This window comes from Callithrix jacchus, chromosome 10 (genome assembly GCF_049354715.1).
Source record: "Callithrix jacchus isolate 240 chromosome 10, calJac240_pri, whole genome shotgun sequence".
Lineage (NCBI taxonomy): Eukaryota > Metazoa > Chordata > Mammalia > Primates > Cebidae > Callithrix > Callithrix jacchus.
This window is the reverse complement of record NC_133511.1, coordinates 18,821,914-18,844,351: the sequence shown is the minus strand read 5'-3', so window position 1 is coordinate 18,844,351 and position 22,438 is coordinate 18,821,914. Positions and strand designations below refer to the sequence as shown.

Here is a 22,438-nt window from a genome sequence, read left to right as displayed (position 1 = left end):
GCTTGGGGTAGGGACAAGGTTCATCACAGCCACTGACCCTCCCGCCCATCTCCTCCCATGTCCCGCCTCCTTGAAGACTCTGTGGAAGCAGCGGGGTAATGGTTAACGGGAGTGACAGTCTTTTTTTTTTTTTTTTTTTTTGAGATGGGGTTTTGCTCTCGTTGCCCATGCTGGAGTGCAATGGCGTGATCTTGGCTCATTGCAACTTCTACCTCTGGGTTCAAGCAGTTCTCCTGCCTCAGCCTCCTAAGTAGCTGGGATTACAGGCATGCACCACCACGCCCAGCTAATTTTGTATTTTTAGTAGAGATGGAGTTTCTCCATGTTGGTCAGGCTGATCTTGAATTCCCGACCTCAGGTAATCTGTCCACCTCAGCCTCCCAAAGTGCTGGGATTACAAGCAAGAGCCACCGTGCCCGGCCCTGCCCAGCATTTCTATTGTTGCCCTGGTGTGTTTATTTTCCTACCGTATTTTCTATTGCTGTATAACACGTGCTCGAAAATCCAGTGACTAAAAACAATACCCATTCTTTTTTTTTTTTTTTTGAGATGGAGTTTCACTCTTGTTGCCCAGGCTGGAGTGCAATGGCATGATCTCAGCTCACCACAACCTCCGACTTCTGGGTTCAAGCGATTCTCCTGCCTCAGCCTCCCGAGTAGCTGGGATTACAGGCATGGGCCACCTCACCCAGCTAATTTTGTATTTTTAGTAGAGACGGGGTTTCACCATGTTGGTCAGGCTGGTCTCGAACTCCCGACCTCAGGTGATCCACTTGCCTCAGCCTCCGAAAGTGCTAAAATCACAGGAATGCGCCACCACGCCTGGTCAAGAGTCTTATCCTCTGGGAAAGTGTGTGGTTTCTCCTGCCCCTTTCCCTGGGCCCCAACTTCTTCCAGAGACCCTGTATCCGGCCCAGTCGGCTCTCTGCAGAGAAAGACAGATTGCTGGTCACTAATTCTAAGCCTGGGGGGTAAGTGTGAAAAGGGTGATAAGAATTATATGGCTTATGATATGATTTGGCTGTGTCCCCACCCAAATCTCATCTTGAATTGTAGCTCCCATAATTTCCACCTGTCAAGGTGAGGGACTATGTTAACTTTTCTTCCTGGGTCCACAGGGGCGTGGTTTCAAAGGCAAGAACTTCCCAGTGCCATGCCTCCATCCACCTCCCCATCTGGTAACCTAGAGTTCTTTGTCTATGCTAGGAACCTTGGGCCCCATCAAATGACGGGGGTGGGGGGATAGAGGGTGTAGCTGAGCCCTGTCCCAAGCCAGTTACAATGGGAGGTACCCAGTGGGAGGTAAGTGAATCACAGGGGCAGGTTTTCCCAGGCTGTTTTAATAATAGTGAATACAAGTCTCATGAGATCTGATGGTTTTATAAAGGGAGTTCCCCTGCACACACTCTCTTGCCTGCCACCATGTATGTGACTTTACTCCTCATTTGCCATCTGCTATGACTGTGAGGCCTCCCCAGCCATGTGGAACCGTGAGTCATTTAAACCTCTTTCCTTTGTAAATTACTTACCCAGTCTTGGGTATGTCTTTATCAGTGGCATGAGAACCGACTAATGCAGCCCAGCATGGACAACCCCCATGCCAATATCTTGTTCATGAGCCCCTCCAGCCTCCACTGGCTCTGAACCTGGTGCCCAAGAACCACTTGCAAGAGATCGTGGTTGGTAGTTTAACCAGAAAGACCAAGAACAGTGCCCTTTCTTGGAAGCACCAGGCAATAAAGAGGAGGCCACAACTGGTGGAAGGCACACAGCTTTTTAATAGCAGCAAGTCAGATGCATCTACCTTGAGGGGCCACCAAGCCATCGGTACCATTGTGGCAAAGGGGGCATGAGGATGAGGAGAAAGCACCAATGTGAGGGCATCCTCGGTGTTCACAGGTGAGCAGAGCATGGTGGCTCACGCCTGTAATCCCGGCACTTTGGGAGGTCAAGGCGGGTGGATCACCTGAGGTCAGGAGTTCAAGACCAGCCTGACCAACATGGAGAAGCCCTGTCTCTACTAAAAATACAAAACTAGCTGGGCATGGGGGCACATGTCTATAATCCCAGCTACTTAGGAGGCTGAGGCAGGAGAATTGCTTGAATCCGGGAGGCGGAGATTGCAGCTGGTGGAGATCGCACCATTGCACTCCAGTCTGGGCAACAAGAGCAAAACTCTGTCTCAAAAAAAAAAAAAAGGAGGGGAAGCCAGCCTCCAACACATCTGGATGGTGACATCCCCAGCATGGCAGACATAAGATGTGAGCCCCTTGCTGGTACAATCGGTGAGAGGAGGGGGAGGCGAGGTTGGTGCATCAGGGCACTCTGGTCATCCACATTCTACATACTTCGGTCCTTCTAGCCGAAGAAAGAGGAGGCATGTTCCATTTCCAAGCCCAAAGCATTGATTTATCTTCTTTAACTTGGCGATTCCAGACTCAGAACTGGTTGAACATGCCCCAGGAGGGTAACCGGCACAACTGTGCCCATTCCTTTGCCGCCAGACCTGAAGAGATCTTTCTAGAAGGAGCAGTGCAAGCCAGGAGCCCAGAGAGGGAAGAGGTTTAGTGCCAGTGGTCACAAAGCTAGGTGCCTGCCACCAGTGTCTCAGCTTCCAGAGCCTCCCAGTCGCTCCAGGAGGGTCCTGACCTCACCCTCCACTCGCAGCAGCTGGGCCTTGCGCCAAGGATTAAGGGTGGCACTCCGGCTATCTTCCAGATCCCGCAGTAGGAGCTCAAGATGGCGCTGGACCCGGGCCCGATCCCAGCTGTTGAGGTTCCGCTGGACTTCACTGAGGATCACTGACCAGTATTCTGACACTGCCGTCCCCTCTGTCAGTGACACCACCACCCGGGCACCGCCTTCAGCAGCACCCCCTAAGTCCCGCAAGACCTGGCGGCCCTCCGAGCTCAGCTCATTGAAGTAGAGGCTGGCAGGAGAGAGAAAGTTGATGCCATTCAGTAGAGCTCTGAGAAGGAGGGCCCAAGGGTGGATGGACAGAAAGTCAGGGGGCCTCACAACTCATCTCCTGGCTGTAGAGTGTGATCAGGTAAGTATCTGCAATGAGCCAGAGATGGAGGGTGCTGGCCAGTGAGAGGTAAGGACCAACACTAGAATTTTTTTTTTTTTTGAGACTGAGTCTCGCTGTCTCCCAATCTGGAGTGTAGTGGCATGATCTCAGCTCCCTGCAACCTCTGCCTCCCAGATTCAAGTGATTTTCCTGCCTCAGCCTCCTAAGTAGCTGGGATTATAGGCATGCACCACCATACCCAGCTAATTTCTGTATTTTTAGTAGAGATGGGGTTTCCCCATGTTGGCCAGGCCAGTCTCAAACTCCTGACCTCAGGTGATGTGCCTGCCTCGGTCTCTAAAAGTGCTGGTATTACAGACATGAGCCACCACACCCGACCCTGATACTAGAATTCAATGGGACCAGGGACAGCAGGCCTCTAGGAGAAATGATGGTCGGGATTTGGAGCAATTTAAGGGCCAGTCACCAGGGTGGTGAGTTGGCTCAGAACTAGGTTGACAAGATCAGTTAGAAACCAGGAACAGAGGACAGGTACCAGGCCAGGCCCAGAAGCACTCCCTAGGATTGGAGGAGCACAGTGGTGAGAGGGAAGGAGTCTGAAGGGCTGGGGGCAATGGGACCAGGGACAGGACTCACTGCAGCAGTTCCAGAGAAGGGTGCTCCCGGGCAGCTCGCGCCAGGGCCAGGGCTGCAGTGTCACCAGCGCCGTTGTAGGCCACGTTCAGCTCCTGCAGCTGCCGGTTGCGGTCCAGCTGAGCAGCCAGCAACTCCAGGCCCTCGTCCCCAAGTCCCGTGTGCAGCAGAGACAGGTGCGTCACTGAGGTGTTTCCTGCCAGCCCCTCCATCAACAGGGCAACACCTGCCGCTGTCAGCGGGTTGTTGGACAGCCTACGGCCATGTGCAACCCAAGGTTATGAGGACCCATTAAGAGGAGGGGGAGGCAAGATTGGTGGTGATGCTGGCAGCCTTGATGGGGCAGCCCTGTGCTAGGTGTCAGGACTTGGGCCAAAGAGGGCCCTGCTTGGGGCAAGAGGAGCCTGGACATAGAAATGCAGGCCCAGGAGAAGGGATGGAGCAATAGGGGGTGTGGTGCCTGGCCGAGGAGGGAGAGTGTGGGAACTGGTCTTTCCTTCCCTCTTCCCCTGACACCTTTCTTATCTATTCCCTTCCTTGTCACCATTTCTTTTTCCCTTCTTCTGCCTTTTTTCACCTCTTCTGCAGCCTCTGCTTCTCCCTCCCCTGACTTCCCTGTCCTTCTCCCTGCTCTTCCTTTTTTCCTCCTCATTTGCCTCTCCTTACACCAACCAGAAACTGGGAATCCAGGCACCCAGATTCCCCACATAACAGTCAACACTTAAGGAGCATCTACTGAGTACCCAGCATTAGAGTCATCCTCAGGAGGCTGGAGGAGAAATCCTGGAAGAGGATCAGTGGCACTGTTACCAGGCAACTGGCCTAGGTATTATTCCACCCTCTCTCCCTACCTCTACCAGGCTGATTTTAGCCAAGGAAGAGATTTCCTAGCACCCATTACAGGTGGCATCTTTCCCGCTGCCCTGCTGCTTACAGTGGACCTGGGGGAAGTGGAGGGGACTCCATTTACTTACTATCCCTTGGGTGGGCCTGTGTCAAGTATGCTGGGAGGCAGGGAGCTCACCCTTGCCCTTAGCTGGCCACCAGGATGCCCACTCCCAGGGCACTCACCGCAGTGTGGTGATTTGGCACTGGTCATGCAGCAGCAGGTTTCGGAGGTCCTTGCAGGCCTTGGGGCCCAGGCTGTTGAGTTGCAAGCTGGAGCAGAAGGTGGCCAGAGAGGTGAGAGACCAAGGAGGGAATTCAGCAGGCAGTCTATCTCCCATGCTCTTTTTTCATTAGCCTGCCTCTGGGAATCCATACCTGCTTCCCCCTTTTTCAGAGACAGGGTCTTACTCTGTTGCCCAGGCTGGAGCACAATGGCATAATCACAACTCACTGCAGCCTCAGACTCCTGGGCTCAAGCAATGCCCCATCTCAGCCTCCAGCGTAGCTGGGACTATAGCCATGTGCCACCATAGCTGGATAATTTTTAAATTTTTTGTAGAGATAGGGTGTTGCTATGTTGCCCAGGATGGTCTCAAACTACTAGGCTCAAGTGATGCTTCCCCCTTGGCCTCTCAAAGCAATGGGATTACAGGCAGGAGCCACCATACCTGGCTCCTCCCTTCTGTTGCTCTTCTCAGCTCTGCCCACACTAGACTTCTTTTTTTTTTTTTTTTTTTGAGACAGAGTCTCGCTCTGGCGCCAGGCTGGAGGGCAGTGGCGTGATCTTGGCTCACTGCAACCTCTGCCTCCCAGGTTCAAGCAATTCTCCTGCTTCAGCCTCCAGACTAGCTGGGACTACAGGCGCGCGCCACCACGCCCAGCTAATTTTTGTATTTTTTTTTTTGTATTTTCACCATGTTGGCCAGGATGGTATCGATCTCTTGACCTCGTGATCCGCCCACCTCGGCCTCCCAAAGTGCTGGGATTACAGGTGTGAGCCACCGCACCCGGTCCCACACTAGACTTCTTCATCCCACCTTCTGGTCACTCGTCAGTCCCTCTGGTTTCCCTGACACTTTCTCTTCCCACTTCTTCACCTCCAACCCTCTTCCCTCTTCATGCCTGTGCATGAGGATAGGTCCTCACCCCAGCTTCCGGGTTCGCAGGAAGACAGGCATGAGTGTGCGTAGCCCAGCAGGGTCTAGCTGGCAAGAGGCCAAGTTCACCTCATCCAGGGCATGCCTTCCGCTGCCCAGCACAGCTGCCACCACTGTGCACTTGACGGGTGTCATGCGCACACCTGCCAGGTTGAGCTGGCGCAGGGAGCTGAGCACCTCAGCGGAGAAGCGCTGGTTCTGGAACTCGTAGTGGAAGAAGAGGTGGTCAAGGAGCTCCGAGGGGGGCAGCACCTTCCGGCCCAGCTTGCCCAGCTTCTTCTTGATGGCCTGGGCATTCTCCAGGGCATCCAGGTTTTTGATAGGGCAGCCAAGTTGAGCTAGCACAGCTCGGTTGTGGGCAGAGAGAAGTCCCCCCATGAATATGGGGAAGAGCTCGAAGACTTCATCCTCAGGGGGCTCATCTGGGTGGCGCCGGGGGCCCTCCAGGCCCAGGATACTGGCACCCATCTGGTCTAGAACATCATCGTTGTAGTAGTCCTCCTCTCGGAACATCTCCAGAACCATGGCCTGGGCCACCGCCTTCTGGCTATTACCCACCATGCGCCCAAACACTCGAGGAACCACCTGAAAAAGAAGGAAGAGAGGGTCACTGGGGCCTTCCGTGTGCCTGTTCAGCCTTCAAGGCTCAGCTTAAGGTACATCCCCATGACTGCTCCAGCCTGTGATCTCCCCTTGAACTTAGCATAATTTGTCTGATCATGCTACTCCCCCTCTGCAACACCTTCCATGGCTCCCTACTGGCTATGTGGCAAACTCCAAACATTTAGCCTGGAATAGGAAACGTTTTTTAAAACTAGAGGTGGGATCTTACTGTGTCACCTAGGCTGGGCTCCCTGGCCTAGGCCTCCCACATTATTAGGATTATAGGCATGAGCCGATGCACCTGGCCCAAAACTTTTCATAATTTGGCCCTAATTTGACCTTTTCAGGGTCATCTCTCAACACCTGTCTCATGTGCTGCAGATGTTAGGAATTTCTTTCTCTTTCCCAAGCACTCCAATACATTTTCGAACCCAGGAGGCAGTGAGAAGAAATTAGCATGTATTACACACTTAGTTTGGGACCAGGCTAGGTGTCACAAATACATTACCGTCTTCAGCATCACTGTTATCACAGCGACTATGATTGATACCGCTCCTACTGCTTCAAGGGCCTGTGTGATCTGGGCCCTGCCAACTACAGTGCCTTCATCGTAAGCCTCTTGGCCCCACTCACTATGATCCTTCCACTTCCGCTTTTTTTTTTTTTTTTTGAGACAGAATCTTGCTCTTTCTCCAGGCTGGAGTGCAGTGGCATGATCTCAGCTCAGGGCAACCTCTGTCTCCCAGATTCAAGAGATTTTCCTGCCTCAGCCTCCTGAATAGCTTGGACTACACCACCACGCCCAGCTAATTTTTTCGTAGAGACAAGGTTTCACCATGGCCAGGATCTCAATCTCCTGACCTCATGACCCACCCACCTTGGCCTCCCAAAGTGCTGGGATTACAGGCATGAGCCACCACGCCCGGCCTTCGGCTTTTATCTTAACAGTGCCAAGGTTTTCCCTCCTTCGAAGCCTCCATAGGCCAGGCGCAGTGGCTCTTGCCTAGAATCCTGGCACTCAGGGAGGCCGAGGTGGGAGGATCACTTGAGCCCAGGAGTTCAAGACAAGCCTGGGCAATGTAGCCAGATGCTGTCTCTATAAAATAATTTTTTTTAAATTTAAAACAAAAAATTGCTGGGCATGGAGACTCACACCTATAATCCCAGCACGTTGGGAGGCCAAGGTGGGCAGATCACCTGAGGTCAGGAGTTCGAGACCAGTCTGACCAACATGGAGAAACCCAGTCTGTACTAAAAATACAAAGTTAGCCAGGCGTAGTGGTGCATGCCTGCAATTCCAGCTACTCAGGAGGCTGGGGCAGGAGAACCCAGGAGGCGCTTGAACCAGGAGGCAGAGGTTGTGGTGAGCCAAGATCGTGCCATTGCACTCCAGCCTGGGCAACAAAAGTGAAACTCCATCTAAAAAAAAAAAAATAGCCAGGCATGGTGGCATGTGCCTGTAGTCCCTGAGCACTGGAGGTTGGGGCTGCAGTGAGCTGAGATCATGCCACAGAACTCCAGCCTGAACAACAGAGCAAGACCCTCTTTGAAGAGAGAGAAAAAAAAAAACCTCCAGGATGCTACCCCCTTCCTGGGATGATGTTTCCCCCCCAGTTCTTCCCTTGGCTAATGCTACAAGGGTCAAATGACATGCCCTTTCACAAAGAGGCTCCCCTGGCCCCTCAGACCAGTTCCCCCACTACACACTTTCACGGCACCTGGGGCCTTTCTTTCTAGGCATTTGCCATAATTTTGCCTTATATGGTTAGGTTGATATTTTTGTGTTCAAACTGTGCAGGAAGCAGCAGTTTCCTTCTGGAAGAGGAGCTCAGACTAGATCAGAAAGGGCAGAAACCTGTAGTTTGGTTAACTGATGTTTCCTCAGATCCTAACACATTGCCTGGCACACAGCAGGCACTCAAATATCAGACAAAGAAATGAAGGTCTGGCCGGGCGTCGTGGTTCACGCCTGTAATCCAAGCATTTTGGAGTCCAAGGCGGGTAGATCACCTGAGATCGGGAGTTCAAGACCAGCCTGACCAACATGGTGAAACCCCGTCTTAAAAAAAAAAAAGAAAGAAATGAAGGTCTGGGGGTTTGTGGTATCTCCCCCCGTCCCTGCAATGCTTCTGAAAGGAAAGACGGGTCGTTCCTCTGGCAACAAACCATGACGCTGTTTTGTGGCACCTCCTTTAACATCTGGGGCTTTTTCACTTTTTACTTTTTATTTGTTTAGAGACAGGGTATTGCTGTGTCACCCAGGCTGGAGTGCAGTAGTGCAATCATAGCTTACCGTAGTCTTGAACTCCTGGGCTTAAGCAATCCTCCTGCCTCAGCCTCCCAAGAGCCGGGACTACAGGTGTGCACCATCGCACCCAGCTTTTTTTCATGTTTGTATGTGAGGTTGCCTTCATAGAGGTGATAGTGCCCCTTCTCCAACACTAATCTGTGATAAGCCCAGAAAATGTCACCCTGTGAAGCTGAATCCACAGGATCATGAAGAAACAGATGGGCTCAGTGCTCTCCCAGGGCAGCCCTCCCTCCAAGAGGGCTTGGGGATTCGGGGACTGACAATTCTGGTAGGCTTTCAATAACTAGGGGCTTTCTGAATCCCCTCGAGTGACTGCAGCCTCTTGGTGCAACTCAAGTCCAGCAGGCACATCCTCAAGGTGGGGGTGGCCTCAGCAGCAGCTGTCACCTCCTATCAGAGGTGAAGGTGTGAGAAGGGGTGGGCTTCCTGAGCCTGTTTCTTTCTTTTTTGAGACAGAGTTTCATTCTGTCCCTCAGGCTGGAGTGCAGTGGTGAGATCTAGGCTTACTGCAACCTCCACTTTCTGGGCTGAAGCAATTCTCCTGCCTCAGACTCCCAAGTAGCTAGGATCACAGATGCGCACCACCATGCCTGGCTTATTTTTGTACTTTTAGTAGAGACAGGGTTTCACCATGTTGGCCAGGCTAGTCTCAAACAGAACCTGTTTCTATGTGTGACACACAATTAAACAGCATAGGCTGGGCATGGTGACACTCCTGTAATCCCAGCACTTTGGTAGGCTGAGGTGGGTGGATCACCTGAGGTCAAGAGTTCAAGACCAGCATGGCCAACATGGTGAAACCCCATCTCTACTAAAAATACAAAAAGTAGAGCCAGGCGCGGTGGCTCACGCCTGTAATCCCAGCACTTTGGGAGACTGAGGTGGGCAGATCACCTGAGGTCAGGAGTTTGAGACCAACATGGAGAAAACGTGTCTCTACTAAAAAATACAAAATTAGTTGGGTGTGGTTGCACATCCCTATAATCCCAGCTGTCGGGAGGCTGAGGCAGGAGAATCGCTTGAACCCAGGAGGTGGAGATTGTGGTGAGCCAAGATTGCGCCATTGCACTCCAGACTAGGCAACAAGAGCAAAACTCCGCCTCTCTCTATATATATATGTATGTACAAAAAATTAGCCGGGCATGGTGGTGTGGGCCTGTAATCCCAGTTACTTGGGAGGCTGAGGCAGGAGAATCCTTTAAACCCGGGAGGCAAAGGTTGCAGTGAGCAGAGATGGCACCACTGCACTCCAGCCTGGGTGACAGAGCAACAGTCCATCTCTAAAAAACAATCAAACAGCACTTACCGTGTGCCAGACTCTGAGGATGAGCTCATTCAGTTTTCATATTCGGCCAGTTATATAAGTTCTAGTATCATTTCCATTTCACAGAAAAGGAATCTGAGGCACAGAGTTAAGAGACCTGTCCAAGATCTCACAGCTAATATGTAGTAGAGCTTGGATTTGAACTCAAATAGCTGAATTACTAATCCCTGTTCTTAGCCCTTACGCTTTGTTGCCTATAAAAAAAACCTGGCCCGACACAGTGGTTCATACCTGTAGCCCAACACTTTGAGAGGCCTAAGTGAGAGAATCACTAATGAGACCCCATCTCTACAAAATTAATTTTTTTATTTTTAATTTAATTAATTTTTTAAAAATAGAGATGGGGTTTCATCATTTTGACCAGGATGGTCTTGAACTCCTGACCTCAGATGATCCACCCACCTCAGCCTCCCAAAGTGCTGGGATTACAGGCGTGAGCCACCACGCCCATCCAATTTAATTAATTTTTAACATTTTTTTAGAGGGAGTCTCGCTCTCTCAGGCTGGAGTGCAGTGGCACGATCTCGGCTCACTGCAACCTCTGCCTCCCAGGTTCAAGAGATTCTCTTGCCTCAGCCTTCCGAGTAGCTGGGATTACAGGGAACCGCCACCAAGCTTGGCTGATTTTTATATTTTTAGTAGAGAAGGAATTTCACCATGTTGACCAGGCTGGTCTCGAACTCCCCACCTCAGGTGATCCACCTCCTTGCCTCCCAAAGTGCTGGGATTATAGGCATGAGCCACTGTACCCAGCTACAAAATTAAAATTTTTTTAGATTAGCCAAGGATGGTGGCACATGCCTGTGGTCCCAGCAACTCAGTGAAGTTGAGGTGGATTGATTGAACCCAGGAGGTCGAAGCTGCAGTGAGCTGTGATTGTACCACTGCACTCTAGCCTGGGCAACAGAGTAAGACTGTCTCAAAAAATAAAAATAAAAATAAATTTAACAGCCTGGCACAGTGGCTCACACCCATAATCCCAGCACTTTGGGAGGCTGAGGTGGACGAATCATGAGGTCAGGAGTTCGAGACCAGCCTGGCCAACATAGTGAAACCCTGTCTCTACTAAAAATACAACAAATTAGCTGGGCATGGTGGTGGGCACCTGTAATCCCAGCTACTCGGGAGACTAAGGCAGGAGAATCGCTTGAACTCAGGAGGTAGAGATTGCAGGAGCCAAGGTCATGCCACTGCACTCCAGCCAGGGTGACAGTGTGAGATTCCATCTCAAAAAATAAAAATAAAAACAGTCCAGGCACTGTGGCTCATGCTTATAATCAAGCACTTTGGGAGGCCAAGGTGGGTGGATCACCTGAGGTCAGAAGTTCAAGGCCAGCCTGGCCAACATGGTGAAACTCTGTCTCTGTTAATAATAATAATAAATAAATAAATAAATAAAATAATAAAATGAATAAAAATAAAAATAAATTTTAAAAAAGTATTGAAATTCTGCCAGCACTAGCCAGCACTCTGCCTCCTCAAAATCGGTTTCTGAAACATTCCTATAGAAAACAAAGGTTACCTAGCACAGCCCCACAGCTTCACAGAAATCTCCATAATGCACCAGTATAGTTTAGCAGAAAAAGCACAGGATTCAGAATCACAAAGCCCTGGGCTCCTAACCTAGCTTTTTTACTTACTGTTATCACTTTTTTACAAGAGTGATCTTGGACAAGTTATTTTGCCTCTCTGAGCCCCAGTTTATTCATCTGTAAAAGGGATCATAGGCCAGGAGCAGTGGCTCAAGCCTGTAATCCCAGCACTTTGGGAGGCTGAGGTAGGTGGATCATGAGGTCGAGATGGAGACCATCCTGGTCAACATGGTGAAACCCCGTCTCTCCTAAAAATACAAAAAATTAGCTGGGCATGGTGGCACGAGCCTGTAATCCCAGCTACTCAGGAGGCTGAGGCAGGAGAATTGCCTGAACCCAGGAGGCGGAGGTTGCAGTGAGCCAAGATCATGCCATTGCACTCCAGCCTGGGTAACAAGAGAGAACCTCTGTCTCAAAAAAAAAAAAAAAAAAAAAGGGATCATAGTATTTCCTTTCTAGGAGTATGTGAAAAACAAAAGGGAGGACACTGATAAAGGTCCTGGCACACATCACAGAGTGGCTCCTTCCAGCCCTCAAAGACCTCACTCAGCTGTGCTGCTCACAGCACAGTCCTAGGTCTGTAATTTGGTTTCTGGAGTGGACCTGCCCTCAGGACAACTCCACTAAGCCAATTACTGATGCCAGGCATCGTCCTAGTATAAATGAATAAAATGGCATCTGCTTTATAAACCTGTCTCTGGTGATTTAGTTAGGATGAGTCATCACTCTCAGCCTAATCACCTCTGGTGGAACAGATACAATCAAAGCAGAGGACAGATCTGCCTCCTAGGAGGAAAACCACAAACAGAAAACCATTTTTAGGAATCCATGTAGGATTGTTTTTAAAGTCCCCCATGTTCCCAAATTCCCCTCCCCAGCCACCGAGCATTCACTGGCCTTGTGGCTTCTCTCTCCGTAATCCCACTAAAAGCCAAAATGCCCAGAGCTGAAACCAGATCCAGAAAGAAGATTCATACCTGTGCAGGAAGCAGCAGTTTCCTGCTGGGAGAGGAGCAACAAGTGAACAGGGAACCATGAGGAGTGTGGCCAGCTTGGGGTGCTGGGGAGGGAAGGAGCAGATAGGGGGGTCTCAGGAATGTTACCTTGAGCAGATTGAAGAGCAGTGGCAGAGCCTTAAGAGGCAGCAGCTTGGCCATGATGCCCAGTACCAGGCTGACATCCTCCCCGACACGGCCCACAAGCTCAGCCACTTCCTTGCCCACCCGTTGCAGGGTCGTCTTGTGCAAACCCAGCACGATGTAGAGGGCAGCCAGGTATTCCTGCATGGCAGGCACGGTGAACACGAAGGTGCCTGCGCGCCCTGGCTCCACACACGGGGCCAGGAAAAACCTCAGGGCATCCCGGCGGAAGATGTGCAGCAGCTGAAACTCCTCCTCTGTCTTGATGCCAGCCTCCAGGCAGCCACGGACATCCTCTTCAGAGAAGTAGGTCTTTCGGGAGGTCACCCCCTGGTAGGCCAACTTGCCCATGGTTCGGGCTGCATAGGCCATCAGGGACAAATTGGAGGGGTCCGTGCTGTCCAGGGTTTCCCCACTGAAGTTGAGGCGCAGAAAGCTGGTATAGATGCTGGTAAGGGTCTGCCCAGCAGTTGTGGGGGCATGCAGGAAGTGCAAGGTGGCACAGATGAGCCAGCAATAAGATGGCAGGAAGCAGGCGGCAGCGATCTGGTGGTGCCCCTCCAGGTTCCGGGAGAGCATCTGCACCAGGTTGTCACGCTGAGCTGGTGTGGCGAAGACACCAGCAGTGTCCCCGCAGTGCACTGCAGGTGCACCCCCAGCAGTGTCCCCACAGTCCGGCTGGTTGAGGCGGAGCTGGAAGTAGAGCTTCTGCAGGTTGGTATCAGAGAAACCACAGATTTCACCATAGCGTCCCACATACTTGCTGGGGATGCGGCCGATGGCAGAAGGCCGAGTGGTCACCAGAATGCTGGCCTGGGAAGAGCATGGTTGAAAGTTAAGAAAGACCTTAGCGGCCTGGCGCGGTGTCTCACACCTGTAATCCCAGCACTTTGGGAGGCCGTGGCGGGCAGATCATGAGGTCAGGAGATCAAGACCATCCTGGGCAACATGGTGAAATCCCATCTCTACTAAAAATACAAAAATTAGCTGGGTGTGGTGGCATGTGCCTGTAATCCCAGCTACTCAGGAGGCTGAAGCAGGAGAATCATTTGAACCAGGGAGTTGGAGGTTGCAGTGAGCTGAGATCACTCCATTGCACTCCAGCCTGGCAACAGGGTGAGACTCAGTCTCAAAAAAAAAAGCAAAAGAAAGGAAGAAAGACCTTAGTGTCCTGCTGACTACCTCTATTCCCAGGGGACCCCTGAATTCTGAGTGTTCAAGAATGAAGACAATGATGCAATGATGAGGATAACAGTTATAACACGCAATTATTGAGCACCTGCTGTGATCCAGGCCGCTGTGCCAATGTCATGTGCAGTATCCCATTTGATCAGAGCAATTCAAGGAGAGTGGAACAGAAGCCTAGAGAAGTTACTGACTTGCTCAGAGTCACACCACTGGGAAGTGAAGAGACCAGGAGGTAAAGTAAGCCAGGACCTAGGGGGCAAGTCAAGGGGCAGCAGCGATAGCCTGGGGCAAAGGGCCACCTACCTCAGGCAGCATGTATTTGCGCAGCAGATTGACGATGATAGCAGCTGGTGCCTCTGGTTCCTCAGGGTCACTACAAAGTCCTGTGCCTGACAACCGGAAGTCAAGGTTGAGATGCTCCAAGCCATGGAGCACGAAGAGGAGGCGGGATCCAGTGACGGCCATCAGGGGCAGAACCTGCTTCAGGGGCATGTAACGCTGAGCCACAAGTTGGAACAAGGAGGCTGGGGCAGAGCCCAGGGACGACAGATCCACACAGGAGAAGGGGATGAGCAGCTTGAAGGTTGGCAGCCGCCCGTGACACCAGTCCAGAACCATCTTGCGCACCAGCGTGCTCTTGCCTGTGCCCACTGTCCCATACAGCACCACTGTCTGCACCCGGCGCCCACAGGCATCTGGGTCAAAGAGCTGAGACAGGGCCAGTTGGGGGAGCCCAGCTTGGGGAGGCTGATGCTCCAGGGCCGACTCCGAGAATGGGTGAAGTAACTGATCAGGGTTGCTTTCACGGATCACAGGGTCAACGTGGACCGTGTCTAGGGCAAAGGTCGGGCCAAACTGGCGCTCCTCCCTGGGCAGCCGGCAGAACCACTCAGCTAGGTTCTGGCGATGCTGCTGGATAGCTTCTGTATGGGAAGACAAGGGAAATGGGTCAGGGAAAGGGGCCTTGGAGATGTAGCTTAGGGCCAATTAGGGCAGTGGTGAGGTCAGGCTAGGACGTCAAGGCATGGATGCTGGGGCCCACAGTCATGGGCACACAAGACTTCCTGAGAAACTGTCCAGAAAGTTTGGAACCCCTATGTCAGAAAGTTGGGAGCCGCTGGACAAGTAATGCTGAGCCTAGACCGACTGGTTTCACCCTGACTTATGTGCTACCTTAACCTGCTAGACCCAACATGTTGAGGATAGGGATGGTATGGCTCTCCTAGTGCTTTATACACACAAGTGTGCATTACATGAGTATTGCAGGAAGGGCTACGTAGATGGATGGGAGGGAGGGAGAGAGAGAGGAGGAGGGACCACGGATGGAAGATGGCAGTGGGTCCTCTATGCCTCCCTCACCCTGCTTCTCCTTCCAGCCCCCTCTCCCCACCACAACCCCTAACCAGGGTCCCAGCCAGTCCCTTTACCAGTTGCAGAGGCACTGGGGAATAGCCGTCCATGCCTTGAAGATGGGGGAGCGCTGTCTGCAGAGCTTCCATGGTGGCGTATAAAGGCCCTGGGAACAAGGAAAGGAGATGAGCTGGGACTTGGATCTTTGGTCAGCCCCTTCATAGGCTCTGGATCCAAGCCTGTCTGCACTACTAGACTTCTGCCTTCCTGAAATACAGGCCCCACACTTGACGCTTGTCTGACTCCCTTTTTTTTTTTTTTGAGACGGAGTCTTACTCTTGTTATCCAGGCTGGAATGCAATGGCATGATATCGGCTCACCACAATCTCTACCTCCTGGATTCAGGCAATCTCCTGCCTCAGCCTCCTGAGTAGCTGGGATTACAGGCACGTGCTACCATGTCCAGCTAATTTTTTGTATTTTTAGTAGAGACGGGGTTTCACCATGTTGACCAGGATGGTCTCAATCTCTTGACTTCGTGATCCACCCGCCTCAGCCTCCCAAAGTGCTGGGATTACAAGCGTGAGCCACCGTACCCGGCCTGCCTGTCTGACTCTCACACCCCTCCCAGGAACTGAGCCCTTATCCCTCCAGCCCCCACTGCTGACTGCTGCCCGGAACTCAAGCTGGCCATGCTAGGCTCCACCTACTTCCCACACATCCTCCCTCCACTGAGCACTATGCCTTCTACCACAGATGATCTAAGCCAACTTCCTCTCAGGCCTAGGAGCTGCCACTGTATCCTTCCACCCCCAGAGGACCAAGCCCCTCCCCAAGGTCCCCAAGAGATCAAGCTGGCCCCAAGTCCTGACCCTTCCAGTCTACTCTGTTGTGCCTAGATTAGTCCTAGGTATGACACCCAGCCTCACCTAGGGAGCCCAAGGGGACGCTCCCCTTGAAGGGGCCAACTCCAGTGGATGAGGAAGGGGAAACGTTCATCTACAGAGAGAAGGAAGAACAACATCTGCAGATCCCATCCAATACACAGAACCCATGTCTGCATCAGATCCCCCAGTATTTGCTCTCATAGCAGCATGGACAGCCCCTTTGCAGCAGTTATTTTGAAATTTTATATGTCATTGTGCGATTATTTGATTAACATTCATTCCTCCCCGCTCTATGAGAGGGATCACATCTGGATGTTGTGCAATTTTACATCTTTTTTTTTTCACAATTATTTACTTAGAACTTAACACGGTCTGCAGTATGGCAGGTGCTCAGTAAATCTCTTTTGTATGTAAAATAAAATCAGACAAGTTCCTAGACTTAGGTAGCTACAAGAGACCCTCGAAGACGATCTAGTCTAACTCCCTTATTTTAGGATGGGAAAAAGGCAGCTCAGGAAGGTGAGGCGACATGCCCAAGGTCAACAGCTAGAGAAACACAGAGCTGAGACTAATGCACCTGGTGTCTAGATCCCTGCTGTTGGCATCATGTGGACCCTGAAAAGCAAGAAAGAGGTAAAAACAGAAACCCCTGCTTCCTGCTCACCTGGTCGCTGGAGTGCTCTTCCAAAACCAGAGCCCCAAGAGGCCCTGGGCAAATGGTGGCCCCACCTCATCCTGGGAAAGAAGGTCAGAGCCTGGCCTAGTACCAACTTCTATCCTGCTCCCCTGCAAGAAGAATGGTATGAAGGGATCACTGCCACTACTCCTCCCCTGCACCCTGCCCCACTCCAGCCAAGGAGGGACCTTCCTCCCAGAAAGGGATCAGCCCTTCCTCAAATATTGGTCCTGCTGAAGCCCTAGCCTGGCTTTCAGCTCTCATTCCTCTCCCGAACTCCAACTTGGGGGATCCCATTTTTTCTCCTACCACTTTTTTTTTTTTTTTTTTTTGAGACTGAGTTTTGCTCTTGTTGCCCAGGCTGGAGTGCAATGGCACCATCTCAGCTAACTGCAACCTCCACCTCCCAGGTTCAAGTGATACTCCTGGCTCAGCCTCCTGAGTAGCTAGGATTACAGCCCCACGCCACCATGCCCAGCTAATTTTTTGTATTTTTAGTAGAGACGAGGTTTCACCATGTTGGCCAGGCTGGTCTCAAACTCCTGACCTCAGGTGATCCGCCCACCTCAACCTCCCAACGTGTTGGGATTACAGGCGTGAACCACTGCGGCCAGCCTTTTTTTTGAGATGGAGTTTCCAGGCTGGACTGCAATGGTGTGATCTTGGCTCACTACAGCCTCTGCCTCCCAGGTTCAAGCGATTCTCCTGCCTCCGCATCCCAAGTAGCTAGGATTACAGGTACCCACCACCACACTGGGCTAATTTTTATATTTTTAGTAGAGACAGGGTTTACCATGTTGGCCAAGCTGGTCTCAAACTTCTGACCTCAGATAATCCACCCACCTCAGCCTTGAAAAGTGTTGGGATTACAAGCATGAGCCATCACACCCAGCCTTCCTATCACCTCTTGCCTCTCCCTTGAAGCTTCACAAACACCTTTCCCTGAGTTCCAACCTGGCAAACTGCTTCATTTAGGAGTCCTTTTTCCTTCTTGGCCACTGGCAAGCTCAGATAGGAGTTCTGGGTTCCATTTTCAGTGGCTTTTCTGCGCCTAGATTTTCCAGTAATAATGATCCACCCTGCTCTGCCTTTCTTCCTCAGCTATCAGGTCCTTTTAGCTGAGTTTTAATGGTTTTTTGTTTTTTGGTTTTTTGTTTTTTTTCCTGAGATGGAGTCTTACTGCTCTTGCCCAGGCTGGACTGCAATGGCACAGTCTCAGCTCACCGCAACCTCGGTCTTACAGGTTCAAGGGATTCATCAGCCTCAAGAAAGTCTTGATCTTGACCTTGTGATCCACCTGCCCTGGACTCCCAAAGTGCTGGGATTACAGGCATGAGCCACGTCACCCAGCCTAGAGTTTCAAAGGTTTTATCATTTTATGTTTCTGTGACCTTGATGTAAGCAGCCTTTGAGGCTGACATAAATAACAAATAAATGAATAAACTTCTCACTTGACATCTCCAGAGGGACAACCTGCCTCTGCTTCAAACTTCCCCACGTAAAACTGAACTCATCATTCCCCTCCCCTTGTCATTTACCTTGCTGCAAATCTTCCCACCCACACCTCACACTAGAAACCTGACCTGTCTTCAAATCTTTCTTCCCCTGCTCCTTCAGGCAGTGTGAACAGTCCTAGCAATTCATCCCCACTGCTTTACCAGCCAGTTGCTGCCCCGACCAGGACTTATTGGACCCAATCTCCTCACCAGCCTTTCTGCCTTCAGTCTCATCCCATTCTAATCCCTCATCCCAGGGACCAAGCACCTCCCTAAGTCCCAGGTTACTTATAGAGTCCAAACACCGGGCTCCCACAAGCTATTTTTCTGAGTTTGTCCTTAGCCTGTACCTTATTCCCCAGGCTCACCGGATTCTTCCTCTTACTGTCCTAAATTTATTCATACACTTCTCAGTTTAGAATGACCTTTCTCCTCTGTTACAGTCCCAACCAAAATTTTTTTTTCTGAGACAGGGTCTCTAGCTCTGTTGCCCAGGTTGGAGTGCAGTGGCGTGATCTCACAGCACCCCCTACCTCCTGGGCTCAAGCCATCCTCCTGCCTCAGTCTCCCCAGTAGCTAGGACTACAGGGGTGTGTCACCACACCTGGCTAAGTGTTGTTTTTTGTTTTTGTAAAGACGGGGTTTTCACCATTGTTGCCCAGTCTGGTCTCGAACTCCTGGACTCAAGGTATCCGCCCGCCTCGGCCTCCCGGCCTCCCAAAGGGCTGGGACTACAGGCGCCAGCAACCACTCGGGCCCCAACCAGTCTTTTAAGATCCTGCTCAAAAGTCTCTGTCCCTGGAAAGCCTTTTCTGAGGCCTCTGAACTCACTCAAATGGAATGTGCCCCTATTTGGCACCTGGTCTCCTCCACTGAGATCGGGGTTTCTTGGGCAGGGCACGCTTAGGGAGAACTGGCTCCATTGGGCCATCTGCCTTAGCAGGAACAACCAGTGGAGAAGCTGGCTGGGTGCTGGCCCGTCCCAGTGGCTGGAGAAGGGTTAAGAGAGGGTTCTAGAAGCCTGAGAAATCTGAGTTCCGGGTTAACCTCGGATATAGGGCCACTGGGTCAGGATAGTACTTGCAGGGCCGAGGGCAGTTCTCCGATGATCACCCGGGTCTCCAGGGTAGTGAGAAAAGGAGGGGGCACTGCAGGAAAAGTACAGGGGCGATGTTACCACAGGTCCGGGATCCTCTACCAAAATGGGTCCCAAACAGCTCTCCTGCTTTCAGGTGGCCTCAGAGACCCAGGGGGAGACTTGCCAGAACGCCAGCCATTCAGCGCCCAGCTCGGTCCCTCTCGTTCCCGGCAGGTATCTCCCCGCGGCCCTTCCCCGGCCCGCCCTGCCCCCCCGCCCAGCGCGGCCGCCCAGCCAGGGGCGCAGGGGCGATTGAGCCCGCTAGGCCTTTACCCACGGCTGCCCAGTACCGGGAGCCGTTGGCCGCGGCCCGGAGGGGTCGGCGGGGCGGACGCCGGCGTTTCCGCTGGCTCCCAGCGTCCCCAGCTCCTCGGTGCGGCGCTTCCTGCCCGCCTGTGCGTCCCTGGCACCCGGCCCTGGCGGCGGGCGCGAAAGAGGAAGAGCCCAGGCACTCAGGCCTGCGGGGTTCTGGGACGAGGGGGGTCAACGAGAGGGGCCTGGTGCCCGGGAGCAGGTGCAGGGCCGGCACTCCGGCGCCACCAGTCTGACCATCGCCCCAGCCACTCCCTGGGCGCGGCCCTCAATTCCCGGGGGCCCTGCCGCTAGTGCTGCCCTCTGCAGGTTCCCAAGCGCCAGTGACACCCAGTGAACTCACTAACCACCTTCCAGGCTGGGCCAGGTCCATTTTACAGATGAAGAACTGATGCTCAGAAGGGTGAAATGATTTGTGCAGGTTGATTCATTTAGGAGGTGAATGAGCCAGAACAGAATCCTGGGCTTGGGTCGTCCTACCTTACCCCTAGGCCTCCATGAGGCGCAGGTCTCCAGGGGGTCCTTCCCTCTGTCCCTGACTCCCCAGCCTACCTCCAGGCAGAGACCTGAGCCTAAGGCTTCCTTGAGTTCTCCCTTCTGTACCTGGTCCTCTTCAGACCCCAGACCTCTGTGTATGGCCTCTGGTAACCTTGGTTAAGAAAGGAGGAAGAATGGGGGCGGGGAATGAGGGACAGCTTGCACCCCAACCTGCTCTTCGGGTCTGACACCCAATCATGGCCTAGCCCTGGGGCTTCCTAGTTCTCAAAGCCCCCACCCTAATCCCTGCTCTTCCACACAGGGCACACCCTGAGCTCACATAGCACAGATGGAGGAGCCACCCACCACCCACAGCCAGGGCACGTCTTCGTATGCAAGCCTGAGTGTGCAATGTTCACACAACAGAGCTGTGCACTGTTGTAGTAGAGCACCACAGAGAGGCTCTCCAGGGCAGGGCTGGGAAGAGGACTTAGTGAAAACAATGCAGATGTTTCATTTAGACCTTTGTTCATTCACTGTTGTGTGGTATTAGGTAGTACTGAGCACCTCACCCCCACCGGCCAGGTCCAGCACTATGCCCTAGGCTGCCAACCAGAACAAGACATGCAGCTCCCTTTAATAGAACCAACTACCACATTTACAAATGATGTACTTCAAGGTCAGGGCAGGAGGATTGCGTGAGACCAGGAGTTTGAGACCAGCCTGGGCAACATAGTGAGACCCTGTCTCTATTAAAAATGAAAATTAAAAAATAAAAAACAGACAAACAAATGATGTACTTCAGAGCCAGAGGCAAAGCGTTAGGAGAGTCTGGAAAAGGGAGTGCAGAGGAGGTAACATTTGAACTGGATCTGAAAAAAAGTAATCAGAGGGCCAGGCCCAGTGGCTCATGCCTGTAATCTCAGAACTTTGGAGAGCTGGGGCGGGCAGATCTCCTGAGGCCAGTGTAAATTCTGACCGCTCTGTGGACAGCATGACGACCCCCATGAACCACACGTACACCTCTGGAGGGCCTTCTGGAATTAGAAAACCTGAAGAGCTGGAAAGTCAGGAAAAGAGGAAGAAATTATCAACCCCCTCCTGCTCAGATGAACTTATAGGAAAAAAAAATTATCAACCCTTGCTGCGCCTACTTAACTTTAAGACATTCTCTATTGTTTCTTATTCCAGCCTCAATTGACAAGGCCACAGGACTTTGTAACCAACCTTGGCCAAACTCCACGCCCTATATCCCCTTCCCAGCCTGGCCAACCTCCTGACTCCATACCCTACGACCCCCTCCCAGCTTGCCAAAAAAAACGCCCTAACGTAACTTTTGTAACTTTCCACTGCTTTCCTCACAATATATAAAACCAACTCCTATCCCACTGCCCTTTGCTGACGCCCTTTTTGGCCACAGCCCACCTGTACCCAGGCAAATAAACAGCCATGTTGCTCACACAAAGCCTGTTTGGAGAGCAGGGGTCTCTTCATTCAGTGAGCACATTTTAACAGCCAGGAGTTAGAGACCAGCCTGGCCAACATGGTGAAACCCTGTCTCTACTGAAAATACAAAAGACTGGCCAAGTGTGGTGGCTCACGCCTGTAATCCTAGCACTTTGGGAGGCTGAGGCAGGCAGATCGCCTGAGCTTTAGAAGTTCGAGACCAGCCTGGGCAACATGGTGAAACCTTGTCTCGACTAAAAATACAAAAATTAGCCGAGCTTGGTGGTGTGTGCCTACGGTCCCAGCTACTCAGGAGGCTGAGGCAGGAGAATAGTTTGAACCCAGGAGGCTGAGGTTGCAGTGAGCCGAGATCACACCACTGCACCACTCCTGCCTGGGAGACAGAGCAAGACTCCATGTCAAAGAAAAAAAATCAGCCAGGAGTGGTGGCATGGACCTGTAGTCCCAGCTACTCAGGAGGCTGAGGCACAAGAATTGCTTGAACCCAGCAGGCAGAGGCTGCAGTGAACTGAGATCTTGCCACTGCACTCTGTAGCCTGGGCAATAAAGTGAAACTGTCTCAAAAATAAAAATAAAAACACAAAAACTTAGCTGGGTGTGGTGGCACATGCTTGTAATCCCAGCTACTCGGGAGACTGAAGTAGTAGAATCACTTGAACCTGGGAGGGAGATGTCTCAGTGAGCTGAGATCACGCCACTGCACTCCAGCCTCTCAAAAAATAAAAAAATCAGAGAAAGGAAGAGCAGGGCATCCCAGCAGCAGGGTGAA

General features: G+C 52.0%; 1 protein-coding gene across 18 annotated transcripts; it reads right to left on the bottom strand.

Annotated features, from left to right (window-relative positions):
• Window positions 1-1,758: 1,758 nt before the first annotated feature.
• Window positions 1,759-19,979, bottom strand: NLRX1 (NLR family member X1). Of its 18 annotated transcripts, none has more exons than XM_078339678.1 (11): window positions 19,704-19,979; window positions 18,880-19,423; window positions 16,768-16,889; window positions 16,146-16,215; window positions 15,294-15,382; window positions 14,170-14,789; window positions 12,643-13,491; window positions 5,699-6,294; window positions 4,736-4,822; window positions 3,668-3,919; window positions 1,759-2,929 (listed from the first exon to the last, which is right to left on the bottom strand). In XM_078339678.1, exons 3-11 carry the CDS (start codon window positions 16,835-16,837, stop codon window positions 2,608-2,610), a joined length of 2,955 nt encoding a protein of 984 aa, XP_078195804.1. In that variant the 5' UTR covers window positions 16,838-16,889; window positions 18,880-19,423; window positions 19,704-19,979; the 3' UTR covers window positions 1,759-2,607. The 18 variants fall into 18 exon arrangements, with proteins under 18 accessions (XP_078195804.1, XP_078195802.1, XP_035120727.1 ...); XM_078339676.1 differs by having other exon boundaries at window positions 19,107-19,423; XM_035264836.3 differs by having other exon boundaries at window positions 19,323-19,423.
• Between the last annotated feature and the right edge of the window lie 2,459 nt (window positions 19,980-22,438).